Source organism: Entelurus aequoreus, linkage group LG07 (assembly GCF_033978785.1).
Source record: "Entelurus aequoreus isolate RoL-2023_Sb linkage group LG07, RoL_Eaeq_v1.1, whole genome shotgun sequence".
In the NCBI taxonomy this organism is placed as follows: Eukaryota; Metazoa; Chordata; class Actinopteri; order Syngnathiformes; family Syngnathidae; genus Entelurus; species Entelurus aequoreus.
In genome coordinates, this window is record NC_084737.1 from 76,170,086 (window position 1) to 76,191,425 (window position 21,340).

Genomic DNA, 21,340 nt, shown 5'->3' on the forward strand with positions numbered 1-21,340 from the left:
CGCACCTTCTTACATACGTCACATACGTATACGCCCTCGCGGAGCAGAGAGTTAGCGGCATGGGTAACGTTAGCTGTGGTGCGAGTGGTAATGCGAGAGAAAGAAGGTGTGAATCTGGTAACAAATAAAGGAAGAATTAATTCCCAAGAAAAACAGCAGTGGTTTGGCTTCAAGTGGGAATATGTCGAAAAGACAACCGTAATTTGTCAAGTGTGGGGCAAAAGCGTTGCTACAAAAAGAAGCATAACTGCTAATATGTTGCATCATTTGAAAAGTCACCCGCTAGAGAATGAAGAGTGCTTACTCCGCATGTCAACATCTCCGTTCGGCGCCACACCAACAAAATGCCGAGGCAACCATTTCCACATCAACACCGTAGGAAAAAAATAGTCAACAACAGAAGGAGGTAACGTCCGCAGGAACCTACCACATAGCGAAGGACATACACTATTTGATTTCCTATTATGCCGCTCATTTTTATTTGAAATATCTTGTGTGACATCATGCACAAAAGTGCACTTTATCTGTTTTAAACTATTGTAGTGGTGTTCTGTACAAAAAGTGCACTTTAATTTAGTGTTGTTTTTAAATGACATGAATCTTTGTGCCACTGCTTAATAACTGTTTAATAAATACATTTAATAAATACATTGTTGGTCAATTGACTTAGTTGTGATTTCCCTCGCTGCATGAAAGTTTAAAAGTAGCATATATTAATGCAGTATGAACAAGAATGTTTTAATGTAGACACATAGAATCATCATATTGCTGTGATTATATGCATCAAGTGTTCATTCAAGGCTAAGGCAAAATATCCAGATATATATCGTGTATCGGGACATGGCCTAAAAATATCGAAATATGAAGAAAAGGCCATATTTAAATTTTCCTGAGGGAACTTTCCTAAAGGAATCAATAAATTACTATCTAGTACTATCTATATCGCCCAGCCCTACTTCAAAATCTAATGATTAAAAAATGTTGAGGGTATGCAGTGTTTCCCATAAACTGCCAAGATACCTGTGGCGGTGGGGGCGTGGCTATGGGTCACCATGACATCATCGAGTAATTTGCATAATTTACTACAATGATATGATTTTCTCTAAAAAGGCTAAAAAAATGTATACTTACTAATTAATAATAACAGTTTTGTTTTAAACGTCCATCCATCCATCCATTTTACAATATAATTACAACACTTTATGTACATATTTATATACAGATTTGAACAATAAGTTATTCACTGAAATATATTTATTAATTGTGGTTCTTACAAAAAATATATCTTATAAAATATAAAAGCTAAAATGTCTCATAAAGCTCTGCCTCTTTAATTAGTGCATACTAAATAATTTAACTTTAGCCTACTACTACAACCATATTATTTACCAGCAACATAAAGTGAAACAGAGGCAGAGGTGTCCTGCCACAGTCAGTAACAAATAAACAGAAAACAGTAGTGGTGGTAGATAGACACAGAGCTTCATCAAACATCTGATCCACTGAACAAAGAGCTCCAAAAATCTTGAACTTTAGACTGCCATCAGTTTTACTCCCTACACTTAACTATGTGTTTCCTACTGCCTGCAGACTTTGCACCCTTTGTTATATACACATGTTGTGTTTCTAATATAAATACATTTTATAACCGGGGCGGTATAGCTCGGTTGGTAGAGCGGCCGTGCCAGCAACTTGAGGGTTGCAGGTTCGAACCCCGCTTCCGCCATCCTAGTCACTGCCGTTGTGTCCTTGGGCAAGACACTTTACCCACCTGCTCCCAGTGCCACCCACACTGGTTTGAATGTAACTTAGATATTGGGTTTCACTATGTAAAGCGCTTTGAGTCACTTGAGAAAAAGCGCTAAATAAAAATGTAATTCACTTCACTTCACAATTTTAATAAAGTCAAATACAAATAAGGCAACAAGAGAAGTATCCTACACTTCTCTTTTGTAAAGTAAATCTGAACAGCCGATATGGGCATCTACATCAACTATATGATTTGCCTGAGAAGCTGGAGAGGACAAAAAAAAAAAAAAAAAAAAAAAAAAAAAATTTTTTATTTTTTTTTTAAATTAAAAAAAAATTCAATTTAAAAAAAAAAAAAAAAAAAAAAAAAAAATTAAATTTCTTTTTTTTTTTTTTTTTTTTGTGGTGGACGTAATTCTTTCGTGGCGGTTCGCCACAAATAAATGAATGTGTGGGAAACACTGGTATGCTAGCATGTCTTTCAAAGCATTTTGGTGTGCCACAAATGTCAGGGGTTTGTCATAACTTTGCAGAGGCCATCTCCTTCTCTGTTGGCGTGTGCCATCACTTTATGATTCAAAACTGAATTACTGCAACTTCCCTGACATTGTGCATTGTTTTTACTACATCTATACTGTAGAAGCTTGCAGGCATCATTAATAACTTGCATCTGTTTGATTATATGATGTCTCTACTCTGTGCTACTGCATGAGTGAGGATAGCAACCATTGGCTTTCACTTTGTTTTTGTTTGTTTTCCTGTTCATATTCCACTTCTCAATAATAACTTGTGGGTGGAGCAATCAGATTGATAGACAACTTTTGGGTCGGGTACCCATGAATGTGCTCATGTGTGAGCCTATAAGCACATCTTCCATGTATGGTGGATCCAGAGAACTGTATCACGCTTGGTCGGGTTTCTTTAGGTCGTCACATAAGGTGAGTCTTTTCTGAAATGTAAACATTCTCAGCAGTACAGCATTGTTGAGGTTTTTCTATTTGGGTTTTGTCCTGCCATCCATCTCCCTAATGTCAGTATAGCGATGATTTGTTTCCACACAGGGTTGTCTCGTACACACTCATCAGTGTGCTATTATGCGGCAACTGCCACTTGTGCATGGCGGCATTGTGATTGTGTTTGTGTTCCTGTGAATCTCTGGACATGACTCACTCTTTGTGGTCTCCATCTCTGCATAGCAATGCTAGAAAATGGCCTGGCTAGCAGTGACAATGTTTTTTTGGGTCCACTCACTCTCTGACCATCAAAGTCGGTGTCTAAAGAAAAAACCCAAGCAAAGTGTGTCATTTAGCCATCGCTATCTATTGATAGGAGTCTTTGAGAAGAATAATTAGCGATAATTAACGTATAAACCCAAATATAAGACGACCCCGCTTTTTCAAGACCCATTTTTGGACAAATAAAGACAACATTACTTTTCTCTTCACTTAAAGTGGACCTATGGTCATTCTACATTTAACACACATCCTTTTGGTCCAGATAATATGTATTGTATCTGCCTTGGTCTAAAGTTTTAGTACATTTTGCTCCAAAGTCATATTTTTAACCTTCTGCATATGTCTGCAAACGGTTCGTGTGTTTAGGCGTTCCCTTTAGATCAGGGGCCGTACTTATCAAGCTTCTTAGAGTGCCATTTCACACTTAAGTCCTGAGAATTTGCGAAATTTAGTCCTACTCTGAAAAATTAAGAATAAAAGCTTTTTATCAACGTTCTTAAGTCTAAGAATCACTCCTACTCTCCACGATATTTAAGAGACCTTCAGAGGTGTCTTATTGGTTAGGAGTTGCCAGCAGGGGATGGCACTGAGGCGAGAGAGACGTGCGCGAACGTTCATGGAACGGAACAATGTTTTTTTTTTTTTTGATGACGAGCAGCTGATCAAACGGTATCGTTTAGACAGAGCGGATATTATTTTTGTCACAGATTTAATACTTTTTGATTCTTTGTTGGTTTCTGCATGTGGCTGCAGTGGGCTAGTATATATAGAGCCACCCACACCAGTTTCAAATTAGTTGCCTAATTAATGAATTGGAAAGAAAATGTTATGACAGTAGCGTATGTGTGTGGCCGTGAGGTGAGTGACGTCAGTGAGTGTGTGGGCGACAGAAGAGAGGGAGCGGTAGCGTGAGTGCCGGCGGGGACTAGTTTGTTTTGTATTATTTTGTAGTTTATTGTCAAAATATACACTCCCATTGTCCACTTAAATATTTCCAAGATATTTCTTTATTCTTAGACAACAGATTCCCTTCCGTGATTGGTCATTTCTATGGACACAGAAATGACGTCACCTAAAATTCCGTTTACGGCACATAGTAATGTCGTAATTCAGCTCTGAGTGTGACACTTAAGATTTAGTCCTACACTTTGCTGAAAGTGTGAGTAAGACGCTTGATAACTAACTTTTAAGTGCAGCTTTCAGCGAAGAATTGATTTACTCTTAAGTCAACTCTTAGCAGACTTCTTAGGAGTAATTCTAAGAAGCTTGATAAGTACGGCCCCAGGTGTGTCAAACTCAAATACAGAGTGGGCCAAAATTTAAAACTGAATAAAGCCACGGGCTAAGGTTGAACAAATTAACCTTTTAATAGGGACCCAAACAAGTTTTGCATTGAATATTGAACAAGCAAGGCTTATAGTGACATGCAAAATCCAGTTTCAAATAATAATAATAATAATAATTTAAAAATATCGATGGCATATCAAATACAATTTAAATAAAAATTGAATGCCTCTTTTCTATTTGTAGCCTTCTGAGGTAAATATCCACATTAACTTTTTCCTAATAAATTTGAAAATAAAATAACAATGAATAAAACAACCATTCAGGACTTTAAACGGCTCAGTTTGCAACACACTGATCTAATCTGATGTGCCCAAGCCAGATACCTGCCATCTTCTCTTGGATGCTAGTTCATTAATGTCGGGGCTCAGGCTTTAGTGTTGTGTCGTTCGCGAACGATTCGTTCGAAAGAACGAATCTTTTGAGTGAACGTACTGAACCGAATCACTTCATGAACTGATTTGTTCCTTTCTCAGTTCAGTTGAGCTCCGCCGCGACCATGCCGGTATGAGTGGAACTGGCGCATTCTGTGACTCACTGAACCCTCGACGTCGGCGAACGACGCAGCCAATGAGAGGGCGGGGGGAGGGACTGAGCGAACGATTCATTCACCGCGGATTAACGACATGAATCACTCAGTGAACGACAACGCTCTCGCTCTCTGCTCTGCAGGGTGCGGGGGGTAAAGTGTAGGGCAGGCTGTTTTGAGAAGATTTCAAATAAAAATAACAACTAATGTATGTAGGCTTGATTACTGCAACGCACTCCTCGTCAGGGTCCCCAAAAAGAGCATCAAAAAGCTCCAGTACATTCAAAACAGCGCAGCGAGGATCCTGACGAGAGTGCGCAAGCGTGATCGTATCACACCTATCCTCAAATCACTCCACTGGCTCCCTATCGCATCCCGGACCCAATTTAAGATCAACCTGCTCACTCACCAATGCATCTACGGCAACGCCCCCTCCTACCTCAAGGACCTAGTTTCCCCTCAACCCCCTACCCGCAGCCTCCGCTCCTCAAACACTAACCTTCTCAAACCCATCAGGACAAAGTTACAATCTATGGGCCGCCGGGCTTTCTGCTCGGCCGCTCCCGAACTTTGGAACCCCGACCATCTTAGAGCACCACAGTCGGTCGACCATTTTAAGAAGGGACTAAAAACCCACCTTTTTAGCACAGCTTTTATCTAATTTCTCTGCCTTCTTGTTTTTAAATGCACTGCTTGCTTATCTGTTTTTTTATCCAGTGCTTTCAGGCTCTTATTTCTACTTTATCTATGTGTCTGTTTTATCTAGTGTGTGTCATGATTCATTTCTATTTTAATTTTTTATTATATATTCTTACTTTCTATTTTTATTTTTAATACTTTGTAGCACTTTGAGATTTTAACAAATGTAAAGTGCGTAACAAATGCAATTCATTATTATTATTATTATTATTATTATGTACACATACATAGGCTATTTATTATTTACACAGTTATTGTAACAAAAATACATTTCTGCTTGGGGATCAATTCGGATTCATATTATTATTATTATTATTATTATTATTATTATTATTATCCATTCTACTGCAACTGTTGTTGTTGATGTTGTTTAGTAGCTATCATCATCATTATAATAATGCTGATTTGCAATTAAACTGTACTGCTGCTGCAGAAGTGATTCGGTTCACGTACTGAACTGCGGCCACAGTGTGGCGCTGTGTCAGTCACTGATTCTAGTGATTCAGTACAGTCAAAAGAACTGCAGAAGTGATTCGGTTCACGTACTGAACTGCGGCCACAGTGTGGCGCTGTGTCAGTCACTGATTCTAGTGATTCAGTACAGTCAAAAGAACTGCAGAAGTGATTTGGTTCACGTACTGAACTGCGGCCACAGTGTGGTGCTGTAAGTCACTGATTCTAGTGATTCAGTACAGTCAAAAGAACTGCCGATCCCATGAAAACAAGCCACATGAAAACAAACACACGTCCCCATTATCTCAACACATAAAGTTATGAGAGTAGACAACTAGTCTACTAGCAGTCTACTGGCGGGGGGTATAGTGTAGGGCAGGCTGTTTTGAGAATATTTAAAATAAATACAAATAATAAGTAATGTATGTACACATACATAGACTATTATTTACACAGTTATTGTAACAAAAATACATTTCTCCTTGGGGATAAATTCTGATTCATATTATTATTATTATTATTATTATTATTATTATTATTATTATTATTATTATTATTATCCCTTCTACTGCAACTGTTGTTGTTGTTAGATTAACGCGAGTCCCTACGCAGTGCGTGGGGACTCGCGTTCACCCTATTTGCTGCTTCTCCCGCGAATGTCTGCACTGTACTGTACTACGTACTGTACTAAGGGGCGCCCCCTTAGTGTTGTGTCGTTCGCGAACGTGATTCAGGGAGGGGCGGTAGTGTTGTCGTTCGCGAACGTGATTCAGGGAGGGGCGGTAGTGTTGTCGTTCGCGAACGTGATTCAGGGAGGGGCGGTAGTGTTGTGTGGGCGCCTATTTGCTGCTTCTCCCGGGAATGTCTGCACTGTACTGTACTACGTACTGTACTAAGGGGCGCCCCCTTAGTGTTGTGTCGTTCGCGAACGTGATTCAGGGAGGAGCGGTAGTGTTGTCGTTCGCGAACGTGATTCAGGGAGGGGCGGTAGTGTTGTCGTTCGCGAACGTGATTCAGGGAGGGGCGGTAGTGTTGTGTGGGCGCCTATTTGCTGCTTCTCCCGGGAATGTCTGCACTGTACTGTACTACGTACTGTACTAAGGGGCGCCCCCTTAGTGTTGTGTCGTTCGCGAACGTCATTCAGGGAGGGGCGGTAGTGTTGTCGTTCGCGAACGTGATTCAGGGAGGGGCGGTAGTGTTGTGTGGGCGCCTATTTGCTGCTTCTCCCGGGAATGTCTGCACTGTACTGTACTACGTACTGTACTAAGGGGCGCCCCCTTAGTGTTGTGTCGTTCGCGAACGTGATTCAGGGAGGGGCGGTAGTGTTGTCGTTTGCGAACGTGATTCAGGGAGGGGCGGTAGTGTTGTGTGGGCGCCTATTTGCTGCTTCTCCCGGGAATGTCTGCACTGTACTGTACTACGTACTGTACTAAGGGGCGCCCCCTTAGTGTTGTGTCGTTCGCGAACGTGATTCAGGGAGGGGCGGTAGTGTTGTCGTTCGCGAACGTGATTCAGGGAGGGGCGGTAGTGTTGTGTGGGCGCCTATTTGCTGCTTCTCCCGGGAATGTCTGCACTGCACTGTACTGTACTACGCACGCCCCCCCCTATTTTTTTATTGGGGGGGTGGGGATTCGGTGAACACATTTTTTGAACGAATCATTTTAAGGAACTGATTCTAGTGATTCAGTACAGTCAAAAGAACTGCCGATCCCATCACTATCAGGCTTTGAGCTGAGGCAACCTTCATTATCCAACGAAGGTGTTCATCAGTCATTATATCTCGTCCACCCGGACCACAGTCTTGGGGGCGTGCCTTAAATGCACTGCCTTTAACGTCCTCTACGAGCTGTCGTCATGTCCGCCTTTCATCCATTCTAACATCGTTCAGACCCAGTCACAAGGTATGTGCGGCTTCTGTACGCACACACGAGTGAATGCAATGCATACTTGATCAACAGCGATACAGGTCACACTGAGGGTAACCGTATAAAAAACTTTAACACTGTTACAAATATACGCCACACTGTGAATCCACACCAAACACGAATGACAAACACATTTCGGGAGAACATCCGCACCGTAACACAACATAAACACAACAGAACAAATACCCAGAATCCTTTGCAGCACTAACTCTTCCAGGACGCTACAAAATACACCCCCGCTACCACCAACTCCCCCAGACTCCTTACAGACCATCTTCAAGCCGCTCTCTGAATGTTTCTTCAGGATGCGCTTTTTTGTGGGCGGTCTTATTTACGTGCCTCCACTTCGACTGCGTCTTCTCCCCGTCCGCCGTGTTGTAGTTTTTAGCGCTTCCATATGGAGTTTACTGGCAGATATGAGTTCGAACTTTACGCTACTTTGTATTAAAAATGGCAACAGTGGAGGATGTACGTGCATGTACGAGCGAGTCTGCCCCACGTCGGACTAAAATGGCGGACTCACATAGATTTCTACTATACATGGAGATATTCGCTGACGTCAAAAATAGAGCAAATTGCTCGTTAGGAAGAATTTAGAAGGAAGGCAAGAATATTTTATAAATATCTCCACCATGGTTTGATTTAACATTTTTGGGACTTATACAGATCCCAAATACACAAAACTAGATACCAAGAGGTAAAAAAAAAAGTTGTTTTTTCATAATAGGTCCACTTTAAGACTTTTTTTTTTTCAGGATCAAATAAAGTCTTCTATTCATGTCAATCCAGTGTTTTTCTTAGTTTACATTTTTTAAAGCCGAAGTGGGGTCTCTTCCCGGTTGGACATCTACAGTACACGCTGACCAGGGAGGTGACCATAGTGATATGTGGTGTCAGGTTCAAACACTGATGACATCTATTAAACAAGACAAGAAGCAAGGAATTAAACAGAGACAGAATTAAATTTGGCTCAATTGAGGAGAAACGTCCGGGCTGTACTCTTGCACAGTCTCCAGCACGCTCTGACGAAAGATTGTACGCCTCCTCGTTTATTTGGACTTTCCCTGGTTACATGGCAACAGCTGTTTCTAAGGGAGGGGGGTCGTAAACAGCCACTGCCTTTGGCTACAAAACAGTTCAAAGAAAAGGTCGTAAAACAGTTCAAAGAAAATGTCGTAAACAGCCGTTGCCCTCGGTCACAGAACAGTTCAAAGAAAAGGTGCCTTGAGGGGAGTCAGGCCCTGCTTCCTCTCCGCTTTGTAGTTCTCGGGTCAAGACAAACTATTTCATACTATTTTCTCTCGTGACTCAAAAGCGCTTTACATAATGAAACCCATTGTCTAAGTTACATTTAAACCAGTGTGGGTGGCACTGGCTGGGGAGCATGGTGGGTGAAGTATCTTGCCCGAGGACACAACAGCAGTGGGGATCGAACCTGGAACCCTCAAGTTGCCGACACGGCCGAGCCACGCCGCCCCGTGTTTAATGTCACCCTTAGTCGCCAATGTGTGGTTCCGTGTACAATTTCTGCAGCTTTTCTTCAGATGGATTCAAAAACGCAGCGTCGTCTTCTTTCTCCTTTTTAATGGTCAGATTCCATCTGTGCACTCTTTGTCAGTCTTCCATAGCCTGCAGCCTTCAAACTCTTATTGTTCCCCAACATGACTCCCAGACTGCCAGTCCTGCTGTGCGCACATCAAGAAGGGAGGCCAATACTAGTTGTGTAGTTTGTGTTGCAGGATGAGTTGAGGCTCTGCTGGGTGTCGCTTCATGTCTGAAGACCAGCACACACACACACACACACACACACACACATACACACACACACACACACACATTTACATCAATAAAACCCAGTACAGCCCCCTTGCTGCGTTTCCACCCAAAATACTTGGGTAAAAAGGAGAGCCAAAACTTTCTCTTGAAGTTTTGAGGGGTGAAGAACTGACCTCTTTAAAGAGATGTGTGAAAATGGAAAAAAATGAAGAGCATTTTTTTTAAATATATTTTCTGTAGAGAATGACACATGACACAAACCTTCCTAGTTGTTAGAAAACCCACTTTTAATGTTATACGTGCTTCCCTGATGAGAGTATTTGGCAAGCACCGTTTTGTCGTACTAATTTCAGCGACCCTTGAACTCATCGTAGTTTGTTAACACGTACAACGTTCTCCGACGCTGCCACGGAAAGACGTGTTTTATGCCACTCCTTCTTTGTCTCATTTTGTCCACCAAATGTTTTATACTGTGCGTGAATGCACAAAGGTGAGCTTTGTTGATTTTATTGATTTGCTGGAGTGCTTATCAGGCATATTTGGTCCCGTCCATGACGGCAAGCTAATCAATGCTAACATGCCGTCTATGCTAGTTGTATGTGCATATTGCATCATCATGTTTGTGTGCCACGTTGTTCCAGACCACAGCAAACGTTACCCAGCTTGCAAAAGGTTGTTATAAATCCATTAGAAGAAGACAGCCTGCCGTTTCCTCTAACTTGACACACACATCTATACCTTTTGGCCATTCTGAGCCAGTCTTTTCCAGGAGTTATCTCATCCTGTGAGAAGCCTCCATTTTACTAATGATTTCCAATGTTGCAAAAATGTGGAGAATAAAAATTAAAATACAACATTTCTGTCAACGAAGATTTGCGTCAGCCCTTGATAGTAGGCTAAAATAGCTAATATAGACACGTACATCACTAAAGATATATTACTCCGTTAATTTAGCAAATAACCTTACAATTTGTGGTGTGTTGGAGAAGCCAAAAAACAGCTAACATTTTTACCGAGGTAAAAAGTTATTTGTAATAAAATGTTGCAGAAAAAGGGGCACGATGGCATTGAAGAAAGGGTACACCCCCCACGGTCATAATGACACCTCGTATGTGCATCTTCCATTGCTTTTAGAATTTTGATGCAGTTGAGATTTGCAGGAGGTCTGCGTGCTACTAAACCACATTCTAGTTACAGTATGTTTATAGTAGAGATAAATGTTTATAGTAGAGATAAATGCTTTAAAATGTAATATCGGAAAATATCGGTATCGTTTTTTTTAATTATTGGTATCCTTTTTTTTTATTTTTTATTAAATCAACATAAAAAACACAAGATACACTTACAATTAGTGGATCAACCCAAACAACCTCCCTCCCCCATTTGCACTCATTCACACAAAAGGGTTGTTTCTTTCTGTTATTAATATTCTGGTTCCTACATTATATATCAATATATATCAATACAGTCTGCAAGGGATACAGTCCGTAAGCACACATGATTGTGCGTGTTGCTGGTCCACTAATAGTACTAACCTTTAACAGTTAATTTTACTCATTTTCATTCATTACTAGTTTCTATGTTACTGTTTTTATATTGTTTTACTTTCTTTTTTATTCAAGAAAATGTTTTTAATTTATTTATCTTATTTTTTTTATTTAAAAAAAGGACCTTATCTTCACCATACCTGGTTGTCCAAATTAGGCATAATAATGTGTTAATTCCACGACTGTTGATATCGGTATCGGTAATTAAGAGTTGGACAATATCGGAATATCGGATATCGGCAAAAAAGCCTTTATCGGACATCCCTAATTATATTATATGTTTATATGATATATACAATATATAACAATTACCATGTACAATATTACAGTATATGTAACAGCTGCAGCATAAAATAGAGAATAAATCCAGCAGAAAATAGACATTTTAACGCCGATATTATCGGCCGATAAATGCGTTAAAATGTAATATCGGAAATTATCGGTATCGTTTTTTTTATTATCGGTATCGTTTTTTTTTTTTTTTTTTTTTTAAATCAAATCAACATAAAAAACACAAGATACACTTACAATTAATGCACCAACCCAAAAAACCTCCCTCCTCATTCACACAAAAGGGTTGTTTCTTTCTGTTATTAATATTCTGGTTCCTACATTATATATCAATATATATCAATACAGTCTGCAAGGGATACAGTCCGTAAGCACACATGATTGTGCGTGCTGCTGGTCCACTAATAGTACTAACCTTTAACAGTTAATGTTACTCATTTTCATTAATTACTAGTTTCTATGTAACTTTTTTTATATTGTTTTACTTTCTTTTTTATTCAAGAAAATGTTTTTAATTTATTTATCTTATTTTTTTTATTTAAAAAAAGGACCTTATCTTCACCATACCTGGTTGTCCAAATTAGGCATAATAATGTGTTAATTCCACGACTGTTGATATCGGTATCGGTAATTAAGAGTTGGACAATATCGGAATATCGGATATCGGCAAAAAAGCCTTTATCGGACATGTTTATATGATATATACAATAGATAACAATGACCATGTACAATATTACAGTATATGTAACAGCTGCAGCATAAAATAGAGAGTAAATCCAGCAGAAAATAGACATTTTAACAAAGAGAAGTAGCTAACATTGGAGAGATGACCAAGCATACCAACGTCTACCGCCCTCATACAAGCTATTATGACACACATTTTATTCAAAATATATACTGTTTTTATATTGTTTTACTTTCTTTTTTATTCAAGAAAATGTTTTTAATTAATTTATCTTATTTTTATTATTATTATTTTTTTAAAAGGAACTTATCTTCACCATACCTGGTTGTCCAAATTAGGTATCGGTTGATAGCGGTATCGGTTGATATCGGTAAGGCTGCAGCTAACGATTATTTTTCCATCGATTAATCTATAGATTATTTTTCCGATTAATCGGTTAATCTATAGATTATTTTTTTCCATTAATCTATAGATTATTTTTTCTTTTACCGATTATTTTTTTTATTTAAAATGAAGATTAAAAAATAAATGTAGGCCCGTTTTTTCAAAAGGCATGGCTTTTATTTACAAAAAAAAAGAAGTATGGCCACTCAGTCAACATTGACAACAACATGACAAAATATTCTGTAACAATGTAAACATTTAAAACTTTTAACATTTAACAAAATTAAAAGTAGCTTATTTGCTTTTTAATGTGCAAATATAAAAGTCAACATCCAGTGCAAATCTTAATATTCTGCAATAGTATAAGCATTTCAAAAGTAAAAGTATTGCTTATTTTGCTTTAAAATGTGCAAAAATAAAGATAAACATCCAATACAAAAAAGTGCAAAACGAAATATTCTGTAAAAACAGTGTAAACATTTCAACAAAAGTGAAAGTATTGCTTATTTGCTAAAATGTGCAAAAATAAAGATAAACATCCAATACAAAAAAGTGCCAATCTAAATATTCTGGAGCACTGCAAACATTAAGTATTGCTTTTAAAATGTGCAAAATAAACATCCAGTCCAACACAGTACACAATAACCAATTCTACTCATTACAGTGAGTGTCTAACAGTTGTAATGAAGAAAGGTTAGCATGTCTACATGCTGATTGATTGATTGATTGATTGAGACTTTTATTAGTAGGTTGCACAGTGAAGTACATATTCCGTACAATTGACCACTAAATGGTAACACCCGAATAAGTTTTTCAACTTGTTTAAGTCGGGGTCCACTTAAATTGATTCATGATACAGATATATACTATCATATATACTATCATCATAATACAGTCATCACACAAGATAATCACATTGAATTATTTACAATCAGGGGTGTGATAAGAAAAAGTATCTGCATTTGATTGTTTACATTTGATTATTAGCAATCCGGGGAGGGTTTTAGTTTAGGGTTGTAGCTGCCTGCTTCTTTTTTTGTTTACAATATTCCCAGCAGCTGAAAATAGGCGCTCAGAAGGGGTCGATGTGGCTGGAACTGAGAGCTAATTAGCATTCACCTCAAGCCAGGACTGCGAGCGAGCTGAGCTGCAGTTGAAGTTTCTAGAAGGTCAACGGGCTCATAGTGATGTTACTAGTAGTTGACTGGGAGGTGTTTGTTATCATTTGGGGAGAGTCCGCTGCCTGATGCTCACCTGCTAAACACCTATCTGCTCCACGCTGAAGCGCTGACTACATGCGCTCTTAATACGCACTGCTGATTGGCTGGTAACGCTTCGTGTGTACCAATCAGATGGTTGTGTGGGTGGGACAATGCTACGTGCTGAGACAGAGGCAGTAGGAGCAAAGCATCTTGTTAACACTTTAGCTTTAGCTTAGAAACTCGTTCGGTACACCCCCGTACCGAAACGGTTCAATACAAAACACGTACCGTTACACCCCTAGCAGATACAAATGACACATTCATGTTTTTGTGTAATGATGACAACGTATGCTCTCCTGTGATAAAATGGCAACCAAGGTAATCAAAAAGGTTAACCAACGAACGAGATTTCTCTACAGAATTTCCTCTCTGGTCAACAAAAGCACCTTGAGGATTCTGGCGGGAACTCTCGTTCAACCCTTTTTCGATTACGCATGCACCTCCTGGTACCCTAGCACCTCCAAAACCCTCAAATCTAAACTCCAAACATCTCAGAACAAGCTAGTCAGGTTACGTCTAGACCTCCACCCCAGATCCCACCTCACTCCTACCCACTTCTCTAAAGTGGGCTGGCTCAAGGTGGAAGACAGAGTTAAACAACTTGCACTGAGCCTAGTCTATAAAATTCGCTACACCTCCCTGATACCGAAGTACATGTCAAACTACTTCCTTAACATAAATGACCGCCATAACCACAACACCAGGGGGAGCTCCACTAACCAAGTTAAACCCAGATTCCGAACTAACAAAGGTCTTAACTCATTCTCTTTCTATGCCACATCAATGTGGAATGCGCTCCCAACAGGTATAAAAGAAAGGGCATCTCTATCCTCCTTCAAAACCGCAATAAAAGTTCACCTCCAGGCAGCTACAACCCTAAACTAACACCCTCCCCAGATTGCTAATAATCAAACGTAAACAATCAAATGCAGATACTTTTTCTTTTTCTTATGCCTTCTGATCTCTCTCTCTCTCTCTCTCTCTCTCTCTATGTCCACTACTTGATGTCCATATCCCCCCCCCACCCCCCCACCCCCCCTCCCTCCACACCCCTGATTGTAAATAATGTAAATAATTCAATGTGATTATCTTGTGTGATGACTGTATTATGATGATAGTATATATGATAGTATATATCTGTATCATGAATCAATTTAAGTGGACCCCGACTTAAACAAGTTGAAAAACTTATTCGGGTGTTACCATTTAGTGGTCAATTGTACGGAATATGTACTTCACTGTGCAACCTACTAATAAAAGTCTCAATCAATCAATCAATCACGCGGACGATTGACTAGTTGATGGTTTTCTTGTCAAATGTTCGTTCATAGCCGTTGTGCTGCTATGATAGGCCATTTCCGCTCGACACAGCGTGCATACAACAACATTATTAGGCCGTGTATTGAAATACTCCCACACTTTTGACCACTTTTGGCGTGATTTTTTTCCCCCCTCGCTCGCACCGTCTGCTTTGCGGTCCGCCATGACGGTAGTGTGACGTAAATATGCGACGCGTCGACGCACAAAAACGGCGTCGACGTATTTACGTAACCGACTACGTCGACGCGTCGTTTCAGCCTTAGATATCGGTATCGGTAATTAAGAGTCGGACAATATCAGAATATCGGATATCGGCAAAAAGCCATTATCGGACATCCCTAGTTTATAGTATTGAAAAACCAACATAACTAATTGTGTTTGTTCTTTGTCCACCTGGTCCAGACTCTCCTGGCCTGCAGGTGCAGTTCAGAGTAGACGACAGCTTTCTCAAGCCGGGAGAGAAACGTTGGTTCCTTCGCTACCTGGCACTTCACACCATGCGCATCGACATCTGGGACAGTGACTCGTTGCTGCTAATAGGTTCAACTGCCATCGAGCTCAAGGTAACCCACTCACACCCGTGAGTCAACGTATGGCAATGAATATTGTGTTATTAAGTGAGAATGTGCTGATGGATCAATATCGAACGATTTTCATGAAAAAGTATGTGCTTGCCATTGCCGATGAATACTTTTAATGCTAATCACAGACCTCTTGCTGTCGGGGGATTGGCCTGACAAGCGGCGAGCAGCTCTCCATACACAGTGTGCAGCCGCTCCCCTAATTCAGTGTTTTTCAGCCTTTTTTGAGGCAAGGCACATTTTTGTCATAAAAAAAAATCCGGAGGCACACCACCAGCAGAAAACTAGAAAAAATGTAACTCCACCAAGTCGTCGTGTCTTATTTTGAGTGTGTTGGTGTCTTCCTGTGTGTAGTGCTTTAGTTCTTGTCTTGCTTATTTTGGTGGCCCTTCCTGTTTTGCCGGTGTTTTCCTGTAGTGGCTTCATGTCTTCCTTTGAGCGCTATTCCGCGCACCTGCTTTGTGTTAGCAAGCAAGGCTATTGACGTTGTTGCTATCCTTCTTTGTGTGGCCATTGTTGATTGTCATGTCACGTACGGATGTACTTTGTGGACGCCGTAAGTTTTTGCTGTCGTCCAGCATTCTGTCTCTGTTTACTTTGTAGCCAGTTCAGTTTGACTTTTGTTTTGCATAGCCTTTTCCTTTCGTTCATTTTGGGTTTAAGCATTACATACCCTTTTTACCTGCACCCTGCCTCCCACTGTGGTCTGCATATCAGGATCACAACAAACCATCCTCGTCTCACCCGACACATTCCGACTTTTACAAAGCAATGCTGCCACCTACTGACATGGAGTATTACGTGGTTACCCTGCCGAGTTTTACGCAGCACAGACACTAAGCAACGGCACATTATTGGCAGATTCTAATTATTGATTTGCCAAAAATATTTTTGGGATAAATTAGGTGAAGTTGCATAATTTCCCACGGCACACCAGACAATATCTCAAGGCACACTAGTGTGCCGCGGCACAGTGGTTGAAAAACACTGCCCTAACTAATACTAATCACTTCTATTGTTGCAAAAAACTGCATTGCTTAGTATCTAATGTATCATTATTAGACTTGTACAAACTTTAATGATCCACAAGGGAAATTGTTCCACACAGTAGCTCAGTTACAAAGGATGGAAAGTGTAAGGATGGAAAGGACAATGCAGGTATTAAATAGACAAAAAAATGTACCGTAGTAGCAATGTCAAATATAACATATATGTAATATTTACATAATATATGTACAGTATATGATATATACTGATATATGTTTCCATCATATATACAATATTTAACAATTACCATGTACAATATTACAGTATATGTAACAGCTGCAGTATAAAATAGAGACTGGATCCAGCAGAAAATAGACATAAACAAAGAGAAGTACGCTGCAAAAAGTCAGTGTTAAAAAATAAGAAAACAAAACAAAAATGAGGGGTATTTTACTTGAACTAAGCAAAATTATCTTCCAATAGAACGAGAAAATTTGGCTTGTCAAGACTTTGCAAAACAAGTAAAATTAGCTAACCTCAATGAACCCCAAAATACCTTTTAAAATAAATGTATTTTCACTAATAACAAGTGCACTTTTCTTGGTAGAAAAAAAAACATGAGACTTTTTTGCTCAATATGTTGAAAAATATTCTTAAATGAAGTAAATGCTGGTGCCATTATCTTGACATAATGATATGCGCTCGGCATTACATTTCTTGAAACCAGCAAACTTATACTAAAAACAAATTTATTGTTCTTAATGGAAAGGCAACAAGGCAACCGCTTGTTACTCTCGGGGTCTCCTACCCGCTCAGGCAAATCATATGGTCTAAAAATGCATTTTTCCATCGACAACATGACATCATTGCGCCAAGTGCGTGCTCTTTCAGTCATTTGTTGCTGAGATTTGATGACCGATATTGAGTAAAACATGCTTCAAACTAGAATATCAACTGTTGCAAAGCTGTGTCATCAACACTCACGGCGGATCGATTGGTACCGGGCGGCACAAGAAATATAAAAAAATTAATAAAAAAAATATGTTTTTCCAAAAAATTAAATCAACATAAAAAACACAAGAGACACTTACAATTAGTGCACCAACCCAAAAAAACTCCCTCCCCCATTCGCACAAAAGGGTTGTTTCTTTCTGTTATTAATATTCTGGTTCCTACATTATATATCAATATATATCATAACAGTCTGCAAGGGATACAGTCCGTAAGCACACATGATTGTATTTTTTTATGACAAAAAAAATAAAAACAGTCAATATTTATTTATTTTATTGTATTTTTTTAGGGGGGTAACAACAGTCAATATTTATTTTTATTTTATTTTTTTCTTATAAAATAAAAGTGAGCTTTTGTTAAACCAAATAGTGTTTTTTTTCCATATACAACAACCTATCTGGATTCGATAAGAGAATCGATAAGGAATCGGTTCGATAAGAGGATTCGATAATGGGCTCGAACTCGATAATTTCTTATCAAACATCATCCCTAGTAGTGCATGTATTCTTTGCATTTGTATTTTGTATGCTCCTATATGGAAGACTAGCAGTCGCCTTGGCGTCCGCTAATCCATTCAACAAACAACAAACAGGAGGACTTTGAGGGTAAAAACCAAAGGATTTTAATGAGTAGTAGATAGTACTGTTTGGTTATTGTGTACTATTGACTGTTTTGCCCAAATAATTGCATGTAATAAAAAAAAGAAACAAGTTTAAATATTGGGTTGGTATTAATAAACTGTCAATAGCACTCAACATTATTCAATTATAAAATGTACAGTAATTTGTGTGATCGGTATCAGCTGAGCTCACTCATTGATGATCAGTATTGGAATAAATCGGAACATCCCTATTATTGACATTTTACAACAACCTCATTTTGATTCATTCTGTTGTTTTTTAAGCGCAAGAGATAAAGCGTCATTTATGGTAGACCGCTATCTGTTTTCATACCCTATCATGGCAGTGCAGTGCATCCATCATCGATTCCTGCAGCATTTGTACATTTTATAGCGTGTGGCTGACATCACAAAGTGTGTGTGTTTGTGTGTGTGTGTGTGTCTATCATTGCATAAACTTCCTATTTTCCAAAACAGTGTTATCATGCAAATGTACTTGTTGTTGGTAGATTGCTTGTTTTTTTGTTTTTTGTTTTGTTTTCATTGCTTGCTCAAACTGAATGTTTCAGTCCAAAAATGATAACCAGCTCAGTTATTATATTGTGGAGGCTCTCTGGGTGGTGTTGGATTGGGAGATGTGGAGGTGACCGCCTGCTGGGACCAATGTGGCAGTTGTGTACCCCAGACTCTTTGGGTGTTTCAGTCTTTTCTGAAAAGACAGCCTACAACAACAGTCTATAGAATGTATGTGGGTTTAAAAAAAAAAAATTATGTAGTTTAATTTGTAGACAACTTTTTTTTTTTTAATATAAATTCCAGATCAAGTGTTTGGAATATGAGAAATCTGGAAAGTAGTCTATTTTGATCATGTTTAGAGCATAACTTATACTACTACTAATTATAAATCATAATATAGATAATACTAATAATAATACAACTAACAATTTTACAAAATAAAGTGTTAATATTAACAGGTCCACTTTATTTCTACAATATTCTCTTAATTCTATATAATTGTTTTGTTATATATATTTTTTTTTAAACAAATCATTTTAATCTGTAGACTTTAATAAACAATTATAAGATTTTATCAAACATAAAACATATACCCCTCTAGGAACATTAAATTTTAATTGTCTTCAAAACCACGCAAGACATACGTTTTTTTTGGATGTAAAAAAATGTTGTATTCATATATATATTTTTTTAATTTCTCAATGAACTTCAGTCCTAAACACAATATTCAAACATGTAATGTTTTTTGTTTTTTTTACCCTTTTGAAGGCCTTTTGATAAGATAATGTCAAACAATTAGTAAAACAAGTTATGCAAATGTATACTATTGGAAAACTGTGACATAATTTGATCAAAAATTTAAATTTAAAAACAATTTGTACATGTTTGTAATTTGTTTAAGGCGTACATTGCTAAAGAGATAAAAATAAATACATAAATAAATATGAATTCAAAATGTTTTATGCCTTTTGAAAAAAACAACAACTTTTATGTCTGGCTTTGGGGTATATTCAGATAATTTCCAGTGTATTGCACACCTGTTAAAGAATTGGACATTCAATGTATTTAATGTAAAACGAAGAAAACCCTCTTAGGAAACATTATGTATAATGGAGTAACACAACAATAAATATGGCCAAAATACAGAAAACAAATATTGAAAAAACTAAATAGCAGGATTTGTTTCCTAAGAGTTAACATTTATTAATGTGTTGTGTTGAATAAAAACAAATACAAATATTCAAAACAATTACAAATACTATTTCACTCATTGTTAATAGCTTACAAGTACATATCCATACAAACAAACAAATATTTATGAAAATTACAATTTATATAATTAAAATTCATAATATTTGTACTTATTTTTCTGTATTTTCACAATGATGACATGTTTTGTCTCCCTCTTCTTACATGTTGCAACAGTACATGTTGCGGCACGGTAAAATGGCGGTACAAGCCCTCCATGAGATGGAAGTTCTGACAACCGATTACGTGGGTGAGGAAACCCTGCAGACTGACCACGCCTCCAACCACCCCACGGCTGTCCACTCCATCGTCAGGGGTCGTCTGCACATTCGCACTGGAAACATTGGCAAGTTTTTTTTATTTATGACAATTGGTAGTATCCGATGTTATTGTGTATGCTTGGTATATAACAGGAGCATCATCTACTGTTGAATATTTTGTACACCAGGGGTGTCAAACTCGCTTTTATCGAGGGCCTCGTCGCAATTATGTTTGACCCCAGAGGGCCACTTCTAAATTGAATGACATTATTACAAAATATCCTATTCACTTGATTTTTTAATTTTTTAAAGACAATGTAAAAAAAACAAAAAGCATCTGTAGATATTGCAGTAAAAAAACAGGCAGCTCATTCGCAACAATTTTGCTGTAAAATTCCAAGTCAGCATATTACTGTAAATGGAAAAACAGTACCGTGTTTTTTTTTTTACAGTTAAAAAAAAACCTGATAGCTCAGTTGCCAGAATTTAAAGAGACATTTAGGGTGTTTTTTTGGTGACTGTAAAAGGAAAACAGTTTTTTTTTACAGTAAAATTCTGCCAACTGAGCTGACAACAACTGTAGATTTAACTGTGTATTATTGTAAACGGCAAAGTGGTACCACAGTTTTTTACAGTAAAAAAAATGTTGTCATCAAAAACAGTGGTACTTGGTAACTGGTATGTGGGCTCTGTACCGAGGATGTCGTTGTGGCTTGTGCAGCCCTTTGAGACACTTGTGATTTAGGGCTATACAAATAAACATTGATTGATTGATACTTTTTTATCTGTTTATGGTAAAATGCTGTAAAAACGACATTAAATGTCACAATTTTACCGCAAAATACAGTACAGGCCAAAAGTTTGGACACACCTTCTCCTCATTCAATGCGTTGTCTTTATTTTCATGACTATTTAC

The 21,340-nt window shown here is 38.3% G+C and overlaps 1 protein-coding gene across 1 annotated transcript in view; it reads left to right on the forward strand.

Annotated features, from left to right (window-relative positions):
* Window positions 1-21,340, forward strand: part of nphp4 (nephronophthisis 4) — a 486,853-nt gene that overhangs the window by 322,859 nt on the left and 142,654 nt on the right. Inside the window, exons 18-19 of the mRNA XM_062054501.1 lie at window positions 15,602-15,762; window positions 20,342-20,510. Of these exons, the coding sequence (XP_061910485.1) occupies window positions 15,602-15,762; window positions 20,342-20,510 (330 nt within the window). The remainder of the gene's footprint in view (window positions 1-15,601; window positions 15,763-20,341; window positions 20,511-21,340) is intronic.